The sequence below is a fragment of the Amia ocellicauda genome, chromosome 7, assembly GCF_036373705.1.
Source record: "Amia ocellicauda isolate fAmiCal2 chromosome 7, fAmiCal2.hap1, whole genome shotgun sequence".
In the NCBI taxonomy this organism is placed as follows: Eukaryota; Metazoa; Chordata; class Actinopteri; order Amiiformes; family Amiidae; genus Amia; species Amia ocellicauda.
Window position 1 is genome coordinate 3,256,624 of NC_089856.1, and position 14,310 is coordinate 3,270,933.

At 50.7% G+C, this 14,310-nt stretch overlaps 1 protein-coding gene across 11 annotated transcripts in view; it reads right to left on the minus strand.

Annotated features, from left to right (window-relative positions):
• Nucleotides 1–885: 885 nt before the first annotated feature.
• The window catches only part of LOC136752541 (nuclear factor 1 X-type), a 145,880-nt gene continuing 132,455 nt past the window's right edge, over nt 886–14,310 (minus strand). For 9 of the 11 annotated variants that reach the window (XM_066707949.1, XM_066707955.1, XM_066707948.1 and 6 more), the window contains 4 exons: nt 13,125–13,300; nt 11,702–11,849; nt 9,018–9,109; nt 886–6,722 (listed from right to left, as the gene is read on the minus strand). In XM_066707949.1, the coding sequence (XP_066564046.1) occupies nt 6,708–6,722; nt 9,018–9,109; nt 11,702–11,849; nt 13,125–13,300 (431 nt within the window). In that variant the 3' untranslated portion in view covers nt 886–6,707. The remainder of the gene's footprint in view (nt 6,723–9,017; nt 9,110–11,701; nt 11,850–13,124; nt 13,301–14,310) is intronic. The other 2 variants (XM_066707956.1, XM_066707959.1) reach the window with 1 other exon arrangement.

Here is a 14,310-nt window from a genome sequence, read left to right on the forward strand (position 1 = left end):
AAATCTGTATTATTCATATTGAACAGCATTTAAATGATCATAAACGTTTTAATAGAAATACAGCGCATTACCAGGGGGTGGGGCTAGTTACGTCTCACGATGCTTTGCGTATTTCTACCAGACCTTGTTTGGTTGAACTTCAGAACGTCTTCAAAATAAATGTTGAACTTTATTTTATTAATAAAAGCCGCTCCTCAAACGACACAACAGTGACATTGGATCCGCATTTCCGTTAAGATAAATCAATATGACGGTCAGGCGCGTCTTCTTTCATGGAGGGAGAGAAACAAATAAACACAAAAAAGAGAGAGACACAGGCTTATCCGCCATCTTTGTTTTTACCCAGCATGCCCTTGGCGCCAGCTGCAGGTCCCATCACACCTACGTCGTCCGGGAAGAGAGCGGTTTTACTGGCGTGACCATGCCGCACAGGAGGCCCTTGACTGTCCACGCTCAGCATTGTTGTTATTATTATAGAAGTATTGTAATAAGTGCGTCACTGTCTTCTCAGAATAAGAAAGCACTAAAATAATACATTTATAATGAAAGCTGTTACTTTACCACAAATTCATTGTTATCGTATACTTTGTTTTCTTGGCTTTTTAAGATCTAATTTGCTGAATTTTGCATTTACTTTGCTACATATATATATACCTAAACGTATTTGTCCCCTGTGATTCACTTAATCGGCCGTGTCCTACTGTTGTGTGATTCTATGTGTTTATCGGTGTTCCCAAGGATAACAAAACCAATCGCAGACTCTTCAGTTGATTTAGAGACGAGGATTGTAACGTTTGTTCTCTGGATTAAGACTTGAGAGGTTACACACAGACGACAATAATAATAAACACACCACAACAAAAACCACGCGGACACCGCAGGAGCTTACAGTCAAGAACATCCTTTTATTCAATCAGTTAAAGGTGCTGCTCTTCAAAACTGCTTTTATTATTATGGAAAAGAAACTGTATTTAACACATGCATTTCACCATGAGCGGGGGGGTGTGCTCTCTCGGACCCAGGAAGCGCTGAGTTGGGGGGAGGGGTGCGGGCCGGGCCGGGGTCCGCCTCTACCTCACGAAGCGCCACCGGCCCGGAGTGGGCTGCGACTCGAATTCGGGACCGAACGGCCGCGCTGCGCATACGCGGCGGGCTGCGCTCGGGGCCGCTGAGCTCTGCCCACTGGCGCTGGCATCGAGGTACGGCTCGGAGCTCAGAGATCGCTCCACCGACGGACTGCGATGGGCGACTGACGGGACGCTACTGGAAGGAACCCCGGAGACGGGTCTCGCTTCCTGCCAAAAATAAAAATAAACGCCGCTGCTGTGTCCGCCAGTCACAGGACTGAAACTGCGACCGAAGGCCCAGATTCTATGAAACACACCAACCCATGGCGGCTTTCCACCCGGGAGACGCTCAACAAGAGCCTGGAGATCAGGGACCATAAACCACACACTAGCAGGTGGTTCTAGTCCGTCTGTAGGTCCCACTAGAAAGCCAAGCTGACGTTTTGACTGAACCCAGGTCTGGGCGTCTGAGAAGCTCTGAAGACAGACGCCGGTCGTGTCTCAGCTTGGCCGATTGAATTCACCATCGATTAAGTCGAAGGAGACCAAGCCACAGCAGCGACAGAACTCTAGAGACGGTTTGTAGTCGGGGTCGAAGGTCAGAGGTGAAAGGTTCCCCTGGCCTTTCTTGCGGCTCGAATCTGAAACCCTCTCTCGAGCACAGAGCTGTGGCACGTCCTTTTTAAGGTGCTTATAGTTTTTTTTTTCTTTTTCTTTTTTTTCAATAGCTGGTCTGGGACCACTATATAAAAAAGGTGCCGTATGCAAACTACCCTGTTACGATTCGTAATCCGATGCGCGCCTCCTGCTCTCGACGCTACAACAACAACGAGCAAAACCAAATCTGATTACAAAACAAAACAGTGTCCTACCCCCAGCTCGGCTCTCCCCCGCTCCAAAGCACTTCCTGTGTCGTCTTTTTTTTTTTTTTACCCCGATAGCAAACATCTCTCCCCCCCGATTCCCCGCCCCTCCACCCCACCCCCCGAGCCCACAGGTGTAACTTGTTCACTTACATTAGGTGTTCAATGGAAAAGCTGAAGAAATCGGTATGATATACATTGTGAAGCATACAGACAATATAACATATGTGCTAACTGCATTCCGCTCAGACACTGCGAATTAAACCCCACACGGGGGACAGGGAGACAGATACGCGGCTACAGGCTACTCCAGTGTTGAGAGAGAGAGAGCGAGAGAGGGAGGGAAAGGAAGAAGAAAAGAGAGGAAGGAAGAGGACTTTTTTTTTAATTTTTTCATTTTTTTTTTGTTTAACAATGAAAAGAAATAAATCACACCAATTTCCTTTAGTACTATATATACGGTTTGAAAGGCTAGAAGAAGCAGAAGGAGGAAGAGGAGGGGGAGGAGGGGAAGAGGGAGGCGTTTCTCAGGAAGGGCGCTGTGTATATGAGATCGGGCCGCGGGGCGGGAGGCACAGCGGGCGGCCGGCGCGGCGGCAGGGCGTGGCGGGAGGGCCGGGGGGGGAAGGCTGGCTGCTGGATGATCTCACACACCTGGACTTCCTATCGATTTAAAAGGGTTCGATTTAATTGCATCCTCCACCACTGGGAAGATCTTGTCTTTCGTCTTGAGGGAAAGTTGGGCCGTTTCTATCATTCCTGGGAGGACTGTAGATACTGTATATTATAAAGCAATATATATAAAGAGAGTCGGGCTAAGGCAGGTGAATTCCCCTGTGTTGAGTCTGACACACAAACGTGCCTCTCTGACTCACTGGATTCAAAAAGGGGCTTTAACTACAATGGTGCATTATTCCCACCAGGCCTACAAACTGCTCAGGCTTCAGTTCAGACCTAATGACCACGACTGCCTTGAAAAGAGCTTTTTCTTTGGGGTTCCAACATTTGTCTGTCTGAGAGCAGCCTGCCCGCCCCCCCGGCACGCCGAATCCGCCCCACTCTGCCCGGGGGCGACGGCCGGGGGAAGTGCCTCTCGTCGCGGCCTGGAATAAAATGAAACGCCCCCCCCCCGTTAAATACAAAAAAGAGTAGAAGTAGAATAATGCTTTTTTTTTTCCTAAAATGTGCTTTATGATAACACTTATTTGTTTATTATCTATGTATAATAGAGTTGAATGTACTTTATATCATAAAAAGCACCAGTTTCATTTAGTAATTCTTTTTTAAAACATTTTGTAAAATTGTTCCTTCAGCCCTCCCACGTTAAAAACAAATCATTACAAATAAAACATTTAAGATTTTTTTTTTTCTAAACGAAACGAAACAAAAACAAAAAAACAAAGAAATTCAAAAAAATCTTTTCCCCAAACTTACAAAGGCTGGGATAATTCTCAACCCTCTTATTTAGAGTCCAAGGGCCCGTGGACTGCAAACAAAAATAGAGTTTTTTTTTCTTTTTCGTTTTTTTTTCTCTTACTTTCTTAATCTCTAACATACAAAGACAATTAACTACCCAATGCATTGCACTTGGCTCAATCAACATAGATTCAATAATAATACTTTCCATCCAAAAACAAAAGTAGGCTGTTTCTCGTAGTCAAACGACGGATCTTCTCGTTTCCTCCGTGTTTTCCTGTGACGTGTTCTCCTCTAGTGAAGTGTGGGTGCTGTGGGGGTGCCTGCGGGTTTACTGGGTCACTAATATACGTCTGGGTGTGCCGTCGACGGGGTCGGGCTTCAGAAAATAACTAGACTGCCACTGAGCTTATTCTAAGAGTCCCACAGACTGACCCGTCCCTGGCGTCCGGACCAGAGACGGCGCTGTCCACGTTCTCGATAGCTTATATGTGAAAAAAAACCTGAATTCATGTTGAACTGATTGCATAATGGGAGACATAGGCACTTCCATATTTGTTTTATTATTATTATCATCATTATTATCATTTTATATATATATATATATATATATAAATATATATATATATTATTTTCTTTAAGCTGAGAAAATGGCTGCTGCTGGCAACAGTTAATCTCACCCCCAGCCATGAAGAGACACGACGAGGCAGTCCAGTTATTTGGTGAGAACGGTGTGTGCTGTTTCGAGTGTGTGCTGGTTTTCCTTCTCAAGTTTTAAAATGGAAACAAAAGATTAAAAAACAAACATGGAAAGAAACGTTGAAGGATACAGGCCAAAAACAAACAGAAAAATCAACCAAAACGGAAGAGTCTGTGTGGATGAAAAGGCGTCCCTTTCGTAGAGCCGTGTGTCTGTCTGTGTTTGGGGGCTTGGTTTGTGAGTCTGTGTTTGGGGGGCTTGGTTCGTGTGTCTGTCTGTGTGATGCTGGTGAGTCAGCCGTTTGGACTGTTTTGCATGTCAAATGTATGGATTAGCGTTTTTTTGTTTGTGTGGGACAGGTTGCGGAGGAAGGTAGCCCGGCTGTACCGCAGTGTGGGGTGTGAAGGTATTGTCTGGCCACTGCTACACCGAAACCTGGTTCATACTGTGGGAAGCTGCTCTAAATCCACACTGTACTTTATTGCGTTCACAATCGAGGTCGCTTGGTGTGATACTTCGGCCTCATCTGATTTACCAGGTGGGTCGTGATTGGCCAGCCCAGAGGACGGGTCTTCGCTGGTGTCCTCACCACAGGACTCGCAATGACCTTTGAGCACCTGAACGTGGTCGTTTGCTCTGAAAGCCGGTCTTATAGGCAAGGTCTGTTGTCAATCGCTGCTGCCCCACTTGGCTCTCCGGCCCCGCCCCGCACCGCAGCGTACTCGCCTCCCCACGCAGTACTGTAGTACAGAGCGGCTGAAAATGTAAACATGAATGTAAACTTCGCAAGAAAACGAAATCAAAACAAAAGGGAACCTGTGCACTTGATCACCAGGAACCACTGGGAAAAACTGGAAGGCCAGACTGGGATATCCCGACAAATGGGGAGGTGGGATCTGCGCCGGCCAGGCTAGTGACAGCAGCGCGGACGCAAAAGAGAGATGGTGGCAGCTCAGTGGGGGGGCTGATTGCTGATCCACAGTCTGTGTGACGTTTCCTGTAGGTTGTGTGCAGTGTCAGAGAAGGGGGGGGGGGCAGCCAGGGCTTTCCCAGTCCATCCCACTGTGGGGGTCCGGTCCAGTCCAGGCTCCCACCTCCCCTCTGAGACTGTGCCCAGCCCGAGTGGAAGACCCTCCTGGGACCGGAGCTATGGGGGACGCCTTCCTCTGTGTTAGTGCTTGTGTGTGTGAGAGAGAGTGAAGCGCCTCAGAGTATAAAAGCAGGATTACAATTTTTGTTTCCCCCAAGAATTACAATAAAATGAAATAAGGGAACAAAACGGGAATAACTAATGAACCACTGACTTAAGCAGAGACGTGCGACGGGAGCAGGACAACTTAAACAGAAAGAGAAGGGAAAAATATAAAAAACGGGAAAGAAAAATTATGCCAAATAAAACCAGGAGAATGAGCCTTTGTTGAGGATAAAGTCTGGCTGCTGACAGAGATCAGGTGAGCGCTGGCCCGGGGGTCACTGAAGGACAGAAACACTCTCAGGTACGGGCATGTCTGTGTATGTAGTTCTAGCTGTGTGTAGCGTGTGTAAAGTGTGTGTGTGGGTTTGTAGTGTAGACACCCCTCTCACAGTTCAGCCCAGCCTGGTGCTCACTGATGCGTTGCTCCTCTGTCAGCGACCGCTGTGGAAATGTCTGCTCACTCGGAGACAGGAGGCCGGGGTCGGGGGGCTGCCTGGGGTATTTCCACGGTCTGAAGGCTGGTGAAGGCAGCCGTTCTCCACGATTGCTGGTGTCTCCTGACGCTGCCATTCCTATCAATGTGTGTGTCTTTGTAGGCGTGTGTGTGCGTTTGAATTAGAAGCAGTGGGGGGGTCGGGGGGTCGGGGGGTCCACGGGGCAGGAGGTGGAAGGGAAGGTGTTGGACGGGGGGCACAGGGGACGGGGGAGTCCTTGAAGTGTGCCAGACGTCTGGGCAGTGGCTCCTCTGAGCTCTGCTGGCGACGGTTGATACGGTGGGTTCTGGTGTAATACTGGCTGAGTCATGTCCGGCTCGCTGCGGAGTGAACAGGGGGCCACAGCTGAGGCTTTCGACTGGTCCACACCGATGCTCCTTCAATCTGATCTCCTCAGCCCTCCTGCAGCGACCCGGCCACCGTCCACTCCCAGCAAGGCCGTCCGCCCGGTCCAGACTGACTCCGGAGGTCGGTGCCAGAGACCGTTAAGACTAGATTTCTCCTATGGCGAGGGAACAGGCTGCCCGGGGAGGCTGTGAGTTTCCTGGCGATACGGCGAGACTGTGTGACGGAGATCCGTGTCGCTGCCGTGTTGTCTGGTGCGTCTCGAAGCCGGTGCGTCCGTCTGCTTTGGCCGGTTGGTCGTGGTTGGATTATTTTGTTGTTCTTTCCTGTTGTGAGAGGACTCCTTGTCTTCCTCCTCCCCTTCCGGATTGGGTGATTTTCTTGTTTGTTTTGTTTGTTTTGTTTTGTGTGTGAAGTGAGTTTTTCTCTCTCGTTTTCTTGTGTATGATTTGAACGTTTTCATTAGGATGCTGATTTGGGAGTTGCTCTTGTTTGTTTCTCCCCTCTCGGCGATGCGGGGGCTGGAGGGCGATTCCTGTGTGTTTCCAGATTCTGATGATGGGTTCTTGACGTGGTTTCTCTTATTTTGTTTGTTTGTTTTTGTTTGTTTGATTTAGACAGATCTTGTCAGAGGAACCAAGACTGCAAGAAAGAAAAACGGGAAAGACACATTAACAACAACCGAACAAACAGACAGAAGACGGGGACAGACGGCCCCCTGGGACTTTTACACTGTGTTATGAGAGGACTATTTCATATCAAGACTGAATCCACGTCTCAGTCACACACGGCCATTGGCGTAGGTCTCCACCAGAGGGCGCTCCGGCACCAGCACTAGACCAGGCCGTGCACTGAGCCCGTTTACCAGGGGTTCTGGTATTCGTGGCCTGAAAAAGGTCTCACTTTGATCCCTTAAGCGAATTATTTTCACAACAGGATCTGTGCAACGGGTTCTGATGGTCTTTTACAGCTGATGGTTTACAAAATACTGTTGCTCTCAAGGCACAGCTGCTACACAACCCACTACAGTGTGGAAGGCTATGCGGGTCTCTGAAAGCTCGGACGGGACAGGAGGTCCAGAGCACAGCGCGTCTCTGACGGCTGAGGAATTCAGAGCCGAGACACAACCCAGATGAAACGCACAAGCCCAAGAGAAATCGCCTGAAGCAACAGGGGTCTGGCATCCTAAGATTGATAGAGAACCCAAGAGCCTGAAAGAGGGAGTGCAGTTCCCCACGGCGTGGCGTGCGTCTCCGGGGGCCGCGAGACTGGGGGGCTCTGTGTGCGTCTGGCTCGGTATTGTCTGCGGGACAATGACAGCGTTTTGCGCTGCGAAGGCATGAATGAACGAATGAGTGAATGGACGCACCCGTGAGACGACCTGACTCAGCACAAAAACTTGTCAACGAGTCACTTAATTATCTAACTGTCTGAACTGTAATGTATCTTGTTTAAAATGATGCAATTATGTTATATATATGAATATATTATTATTATCTTTACTGTGCAGAGGAGCATTTGACTCTGCAACTGGCTTTGTGCTGTTGACTCTGTAGAGCATGTCAAGTTCTCTCTCTCTCTCTCTCTCTCTCTCTCCCACAGCAGTCTCTTGGCTTGGCCGTAACTCCTCCTTCCTCCCCTGACTTCCTCCCCCTCTCCCTGTCTAATCCTTGGCAGTGCCGACTCCCTCTCCTCTTTCCTTATGTTCCCACCCCCCCACCCCCCCACCTCAAGTTCAAGTTCAGCTGGTTGTTACATCATGTCTCGTTGCTGTGGGCAACCAGACAGTCCGGACGTGACTCCGCTGAGGAGCGTGGAGCCGAAACTTCACTCCCGCCCCGCTCTCTCTCCTCCCCCCACTCCTTCCCAGGACTGCACCTCCTGTTTCAACCACCAGGGAGCTCCTCTGTCCCACGAAACAAACTTATTTTTCTTTCCCTTCTGCTCGGCCACAGAACCCCACCTTCGCTACACGACCCAGGAGCCCTCGCTGTGTGTGTTTCTCTGCTTGGTATAGATACAGCACAGTCTAGCACGCTTTGATCAAGAGCGCAGCGCTGAGCTGAAGTGCGATTGTGAAGCACAGATATGAACGCTGGCTCTGCGATGTTCCCTGCAAGCTGGTGCCCGGCTGCGGTTCTCACACTGTGGGCACGCCCCCCTGCGCTTCACTCCGCCAGTGAAGGGAAGAAGGGGAGTGAGGGGGAAAAAGCAAAAATAAATAGTGCGGATGTGTTTCTTTGTGTATCCTGTGTCTTTGTGTTCACTACAGTGTGTGTCAGTGTGTCAGTTCTGGGCTGCAGGGTGTCCAGTGTGACGGTGTGTCAGTTCTGGGCTGCAGGGTGTTCACTGTGGGGGTGAGGGTGCTCTGCGGCTTACCTTTAATGAGAAAAGTGCATTGTGATATAAGAGACAACACACGGCTCGGCTGGAGTCACAATGAGTGCTGCGGCGCGGTGGTTAGTGGGACGAATGCGAGTGAAACCAGCTGGGAAAAATATGGCTGTGACTTCAGGAGGAAGAGCCACGGAAATCTGTACCAACATGGAGGAGACCAACCCAGAACACACACACGCACACACACACGCACACGCACACACATACACACACACTCCACTTGCTTGTGCCGGCTGGAAATGCAACAGACTCCGCGCAGGAGGTGAGAAATATCACAGCCTGCTAGGAAAGGCAGAGGAGACGGACCCTATTCAGCATCTCCTTCCTGTCACACGGATTCCCAGCTACACTGTACATGTGTCGGGTGCGTGTGCGCCGCTGTGCACCGGGGCCCTGTGTCTCACTACACCCGATCACGCAAAGCGCAGAGCCCACACGCGTGCAGCTCAAGTGCATCCCTCTCTTTTTGGAGACTAAAATTGGTGTTGGAGGTGTTGGGGTGTCGGGAGAGGGTCAGGCTCTGTGGGGGGGCAGTGTTACCTGCGTCTGCTGGGGGATGTTCAGAAAGTTGTTGTCCCGTGATCCGATGCTGACAAACCTGTTGGCAGCTGTGGAGCCTGGCGCTGAGTATGCTGTGGAGATCAATCAATCAGTCAATCAATCACTTTATCAATTAAAGTCACATTACAGAGGGATCAACACAATCAGTCAGTAAAACAAAATTGCAGGGGTTGGGGGGGGTGTGAAGAGTGTTGTGTGTGTGTGTGTATGTGGGGGGGGTCCTACTGTTTGTGTTAAGTTGTGTTGTTGGCTTTTGTCTTGCCCAGAGCTCTGCCATACTACAACAAGCAGCTTAGACACAGCTGTGGCACCAAGCACAAAAAGGAGCATCCAGCAACACTCACTGTGTCTGGGAGCTGGGCCTTGTGCATCTCACAGGGCCTGAGGCAGACACTCACGCTGTTGTGTTTTTTATTGTTGTTTTTTGGGGGGGGGGGCGGCCTCATCTGACTGTTCTGGTCTGTTACTGACATCTCTCTAACACTATGGCAAGCCAAACCGTCATTTAGAGACATCTCGAAATACAACAGAAATCTTAAAACTGAACTGCAGATATCTCAAACTAAGGCCATTTCAGAACAGGAAGTCAACTGCAGGTATCACAAACTGACTTCCTGTGAAAATGCTGTATGTTTTGTATGGACTTCCTGTCTCTTTCAAGATATGTGAAATTGGAGTTGTAAATGAGATGTGAGATATCTTGAAATGGAGTTGGTTTGAGATATCGGCAATTCATTTTAAGACCTCTTAAATTGTATTTCGAGATGTCTCTACATGACAGTTGGGTTTGCCACACACACATGCCTGGCACGGAAGACACGTTCAGAAGGAAGCAGGTGCGAAGTCTAGCACAATCAGACCACTACAAACTTTGCACCAAAGTACAAACTACAAAAGACATGATTAACGTTGTTGTGCCAGACAACTCAATATTTTAATTATTAATATATAACAATGGTTTACTTGACTTCTTACACAGCCCCTACTACTGACTCAGATCAGAGGACCAGTCAGGTGTGTTAAAGCCTGAATACACACTCTGAGACCGAATCAATACAGAAGTCAATATCTCACACTGCTCCTGCACTTGCACTGTGTCAATGAAGATTTGGCAGTTTTTTGTTGCTTTATATTGATGTATTTGTAATTAAAAGAAACCCCAAATATAATCAACACCAAGTTTTGTGTTTGGGATTAATGTGAACCAACTGCGGCTCTGCCCCGCGGGAGCAGGGTGGGTCATGGGGCAGGGCGGGGTATTTGATCGGCTCTTATCGATGACAGTTGAAAGCCTGCCTGTGTCTGCCAAGGATTTTAATATAGCAGGTTCGAGAGGCTTCGAGCGGGGAAGGCATCCCAGCGCAGGACACAGCTGCGGCCCCCTGTCCGTCAGTGCCGGGGCGCGGAGTGGCTTGTGCAGGGGGTCAAATTTAGGGCAGTGGTGTGCGGTGGACTCCAATGGCTGCCGGGCCAGACCGGTCAGATCAGCTTCCTCTACATTCCTGGAGCGGGGGGGTGAGGTTGGCGGGTAGGGTGGGTGGGGGTGGGGAGGGGGAACATTTGGGAATCGGGACAGTCGAGGATGGGGGAGGCAGGAGGGGTGGGGAGACTGAGACGTAAAGCAAATGGAAACCAGTTCCATGGCCTTTGCAATAAAAAAGTAAATAAATCAAACGTTATGGGTGGAGAAAACGAAACCAAACGTAACCAAAAAAACAAACAACAGTGACGACAGGATTTAAAATCCCGAAACAAAACAAAAAGGAGTAGCGACAGCGACAACGTGTTCCATCCAGTGCCCCTTGTGTATGGGTGACGGCCATGTTGGCATGATTACCCATAAGCCCCTTCGGTGGGAGAGTCAATTCAAAAGGAATGGCAAGCACACCCCAGAGTAACGCCACTGATGTGCGGACGACCGTGCTCTGAAGAAAACCCCCCCAGAAACAAACAAAAGCAAAAAGTAACACCAAAAAAGAACTCAGAATAAAATAAATAAGGTGGGAAAATGATCGCGCCCTCCGTCGGGACTCTGGTGCGGGGTAAGTGGGTGAAGGGGGCACGGCCGTTGGAGTCCACGCCACTGCCCTAAATCTGTGCTTGGGAGGGAGGGGAGGTGGGGGGGTGGATTCAATCATACTGCACAGGCTCAGAGCCGCCAGAACTTCGACCGCAGAGATCGTGGTGCTTTTACAGAAAGTCTGCGTGCTTCTCTCTCATTTTTACTCCCCAGTGAATAAAATTGAAAAGGCTTTGAATTCTTGACAAAATCAATAGATCAATCAATAAACTGTGGACTGGATTGAAACTCCGCTGCCACGCTGTGCCGTATCGGCAACGAGGAACAGAGGAGCGAGGGGAGGAGGGAGAGGAGGCCGCTCCTGTTTTGGACTGGGACACCGTATCCATCTCAGACAGACTGGTGGTGGGGGGTGGGGGAGCTGGGGTTCCAGAATGTTCTGCGATGGATTTTGGTTTCCGAGGACAGATCGGAGAGAGGATGGGGGGCTGGGGGGACAGTATTTGAATCCAGCCCTGTGTTGGGGCTACAGGGGAATGATTGGACAGTTGGTTTTGGGGGGTTGCGAAATGTGGGTGATGGAGTTGTTTGAGTAGGTGGTGGGGGTGTGTGGGGAGGTGGGGGGGTCTGTTGCGTCACTTACACGGAGATGTGGGCGAGGACAGTCCGCCATCGGGGGGTGTGCTGCTGGATTTTGTGTCGGGCATGGGGAGGGGCACTGGACGGGCCACTGGGGGGGGCGGCGGCAACAAGAAGGAGCCCGGCATTTTGCTCTGGCTGCTCCCGTTTGGCTGCGGACAACACAAACAGGATGAGGCATTGAAACTGGCAGCTCCAGACCAGAGGAGAAAACAACAAAACTAAACAAAACTAAAATAACAACCCCAAAAAAACTCAAAAAGTGTCTCTTTCTCTTAAATCAACCCCTCAGAGGAGGAGAGGGGGCAGGGGACGGAGAAATAACTGGAGTCCCTCTTTGAAGAGGAGCCACGTTAGGTGAGTGATGAGCACAGTGTGGGATTAGTCACACAGCACCAGAAAGAAACAACAGAACACCACAAAAAAGAAAAGATACTGGATCCTAAGAAGATGTAACCGTGTCCGCGCTACGCAGCGTATAGAGAACCAGCTGTCCACTGCTGCACTCTAAAGTGTCCGGAAAAAACATCAACAAAACAACAACTTCGAACGACAAAAACGACAGAAACTAAAATAAACATGCACAGAGAAGACCGAGATGGTGTGGAATCGGCGCAGCGGACCACGGGAGGTGCGGAACAGAAACCCTAGATGCGTGACGCACTGTGTGTTGAGTTCGCCCATCCTGTGCCCGACGCAACAACCCGGGGTGTTTACAGACACTGAGCCGTGACTGACCGGCCCGTGGCACCGGTCGCCAGTCGGGGGATCGTCTGTGCTGACCAATCAACACAGGGGAACAGGAACCTAGCGCAGACAGTCGCCTGCGTCACGGCCGCGCGCGCCCTGAATGCGCTGCAGTGTCGTTCGGCGCACTAGAAAGGAGAGGTGGGGAAGGGGGGTGGTGTGATGTCATTTCCCGTGTCGTGTTGCGAGGTCGGCCCCAGCACGGACACATTCGGCCGGGCGAGTTTGCCCTGTGTGTTTCTCTTGGACTGTTTGCTTGCTTGTTTGTTTGCCTGTTTGTCTTCTGTGTGCATGGTGCCATTCTGGCTGTGTGTGCATGTCTGTCTGTCTGTCTGTGTGTGTGTGTGCGGCTCAGGCCGTGTCCTGCCACACTCTCCCCCATCACAGACGCATGGGAAGACAGCAGCTCATTTTGAACTGGCTGTATTTTTCAGCTGAAACAACGGCACACGTGTGACTGGTGAGATATTCCTAAATAACAGCGGCCGCCATGAAACCGGGTCTTCACACACGGGGAAAGGGCATGTAGGGGTGTCTGATCCAGAGACCCGGGGGTCCTGCTGTAGGTCACCTCCACTGTGACCAGGGAGGGAGGCTGGTATAGTGTGTGTATGTGTGTGTGTGAGAGAGAGGGTCTCTTTCTCTCTCTCTCTCTCTCTCTCTCTCTCTCTTTCTCTCACCTGTGCGCTGGGCTGTCCCGAGCCGTCGGAGCAGACGAACTGCACGAACTCCTTGAGCGGGTCCTGGCCGGGGTGGTGGTGGTAGCGGATGGTGGGGTGGGTGAAGTAGGGGCTGGACTGCTGGATGATGGAGGGGGAGGGGAAGTGCAGGGCCGAGGCTGAGGCACGGGGGCTCCCTGCAGACAGACAGACAGGAGAAAGCAGAAAGAGACGGGGTTACTTGTGCAGAGCGCGCGCAGCCCTCCAGACCTCCAGCCACCACGGGACAGAGACTTCCTGCAGGAGCCCCCCGTCCCGGGTCCCGGAGAAGGTGCCTTGGTGCCTCCCTGACCACACAGAGGACCCCTCCGGCCCCACTCAGACACAATGCTCCCGTTCTGCACTATGGAGTGAAAAGCAGATCGTCACACACAGTAACCGCACTGCCCTGACTACGCCAACAGCATCCCCACACGGGAGTCAACGAGGCAGGACACAGAGAGCAGACCAGCCCCTTGGCACCCGCTGCCACCTCCACCTGGGCGAGAAACAGCAGCTGCTCGAGGCCGCCCCATTAAAGGGTTAAGAGGCTTGTTTAGCACACAAGGGGACCCCCCCCACCAGCCTCAATGGCAACAAAATCCTGAAGCAGAGCCCACTGCAGAGCTCCCAGCTGGGGCTCTGAACCTGTTTTTTTTTTCTGAAGTATCCCTGTGTCTTGGCACTCTCTTGGGCAAGCTGGTGCGCGAGGGCTTCTGAGACGTGTGTGCCAGCCCGTGTGTGTGTGTGTCTGTGTGTGAAAACCCATTCTGTGTCAGTAGGTGTGTGTGGACGAGAGTCTGTCTCTGTGAACACTGGTCTGAGTGTGTGCCTCTCTCTGTTCCCAGGGCTCATCAGCTGGTCTTTGTGTGTGTCTGTGTATATCTGTATGCGTGAATCGGTCTCTGCGTTTCAGTGTGTAACTGTGTCGGGCTGTATGTGTGTCCCAGTATGTGTGTCAGAGTGTGTGTGTGTTTGTATGTATGTGTAAGAGAATGTGTGTATCTGTGTCCCTGTCTCTTTCTCTCTGTTGGTGCATATCAGCATCTGTGTGTCTTTTGGCATCTGTCTCTGTCTTTGTATGGGCACGTGGTTGTGTGTGTGAGCTTCACTGTGTACAATTCTCATCTTGATGTGTCTGTGTGTGCGTGTGTGTGTGTGCGTGTGT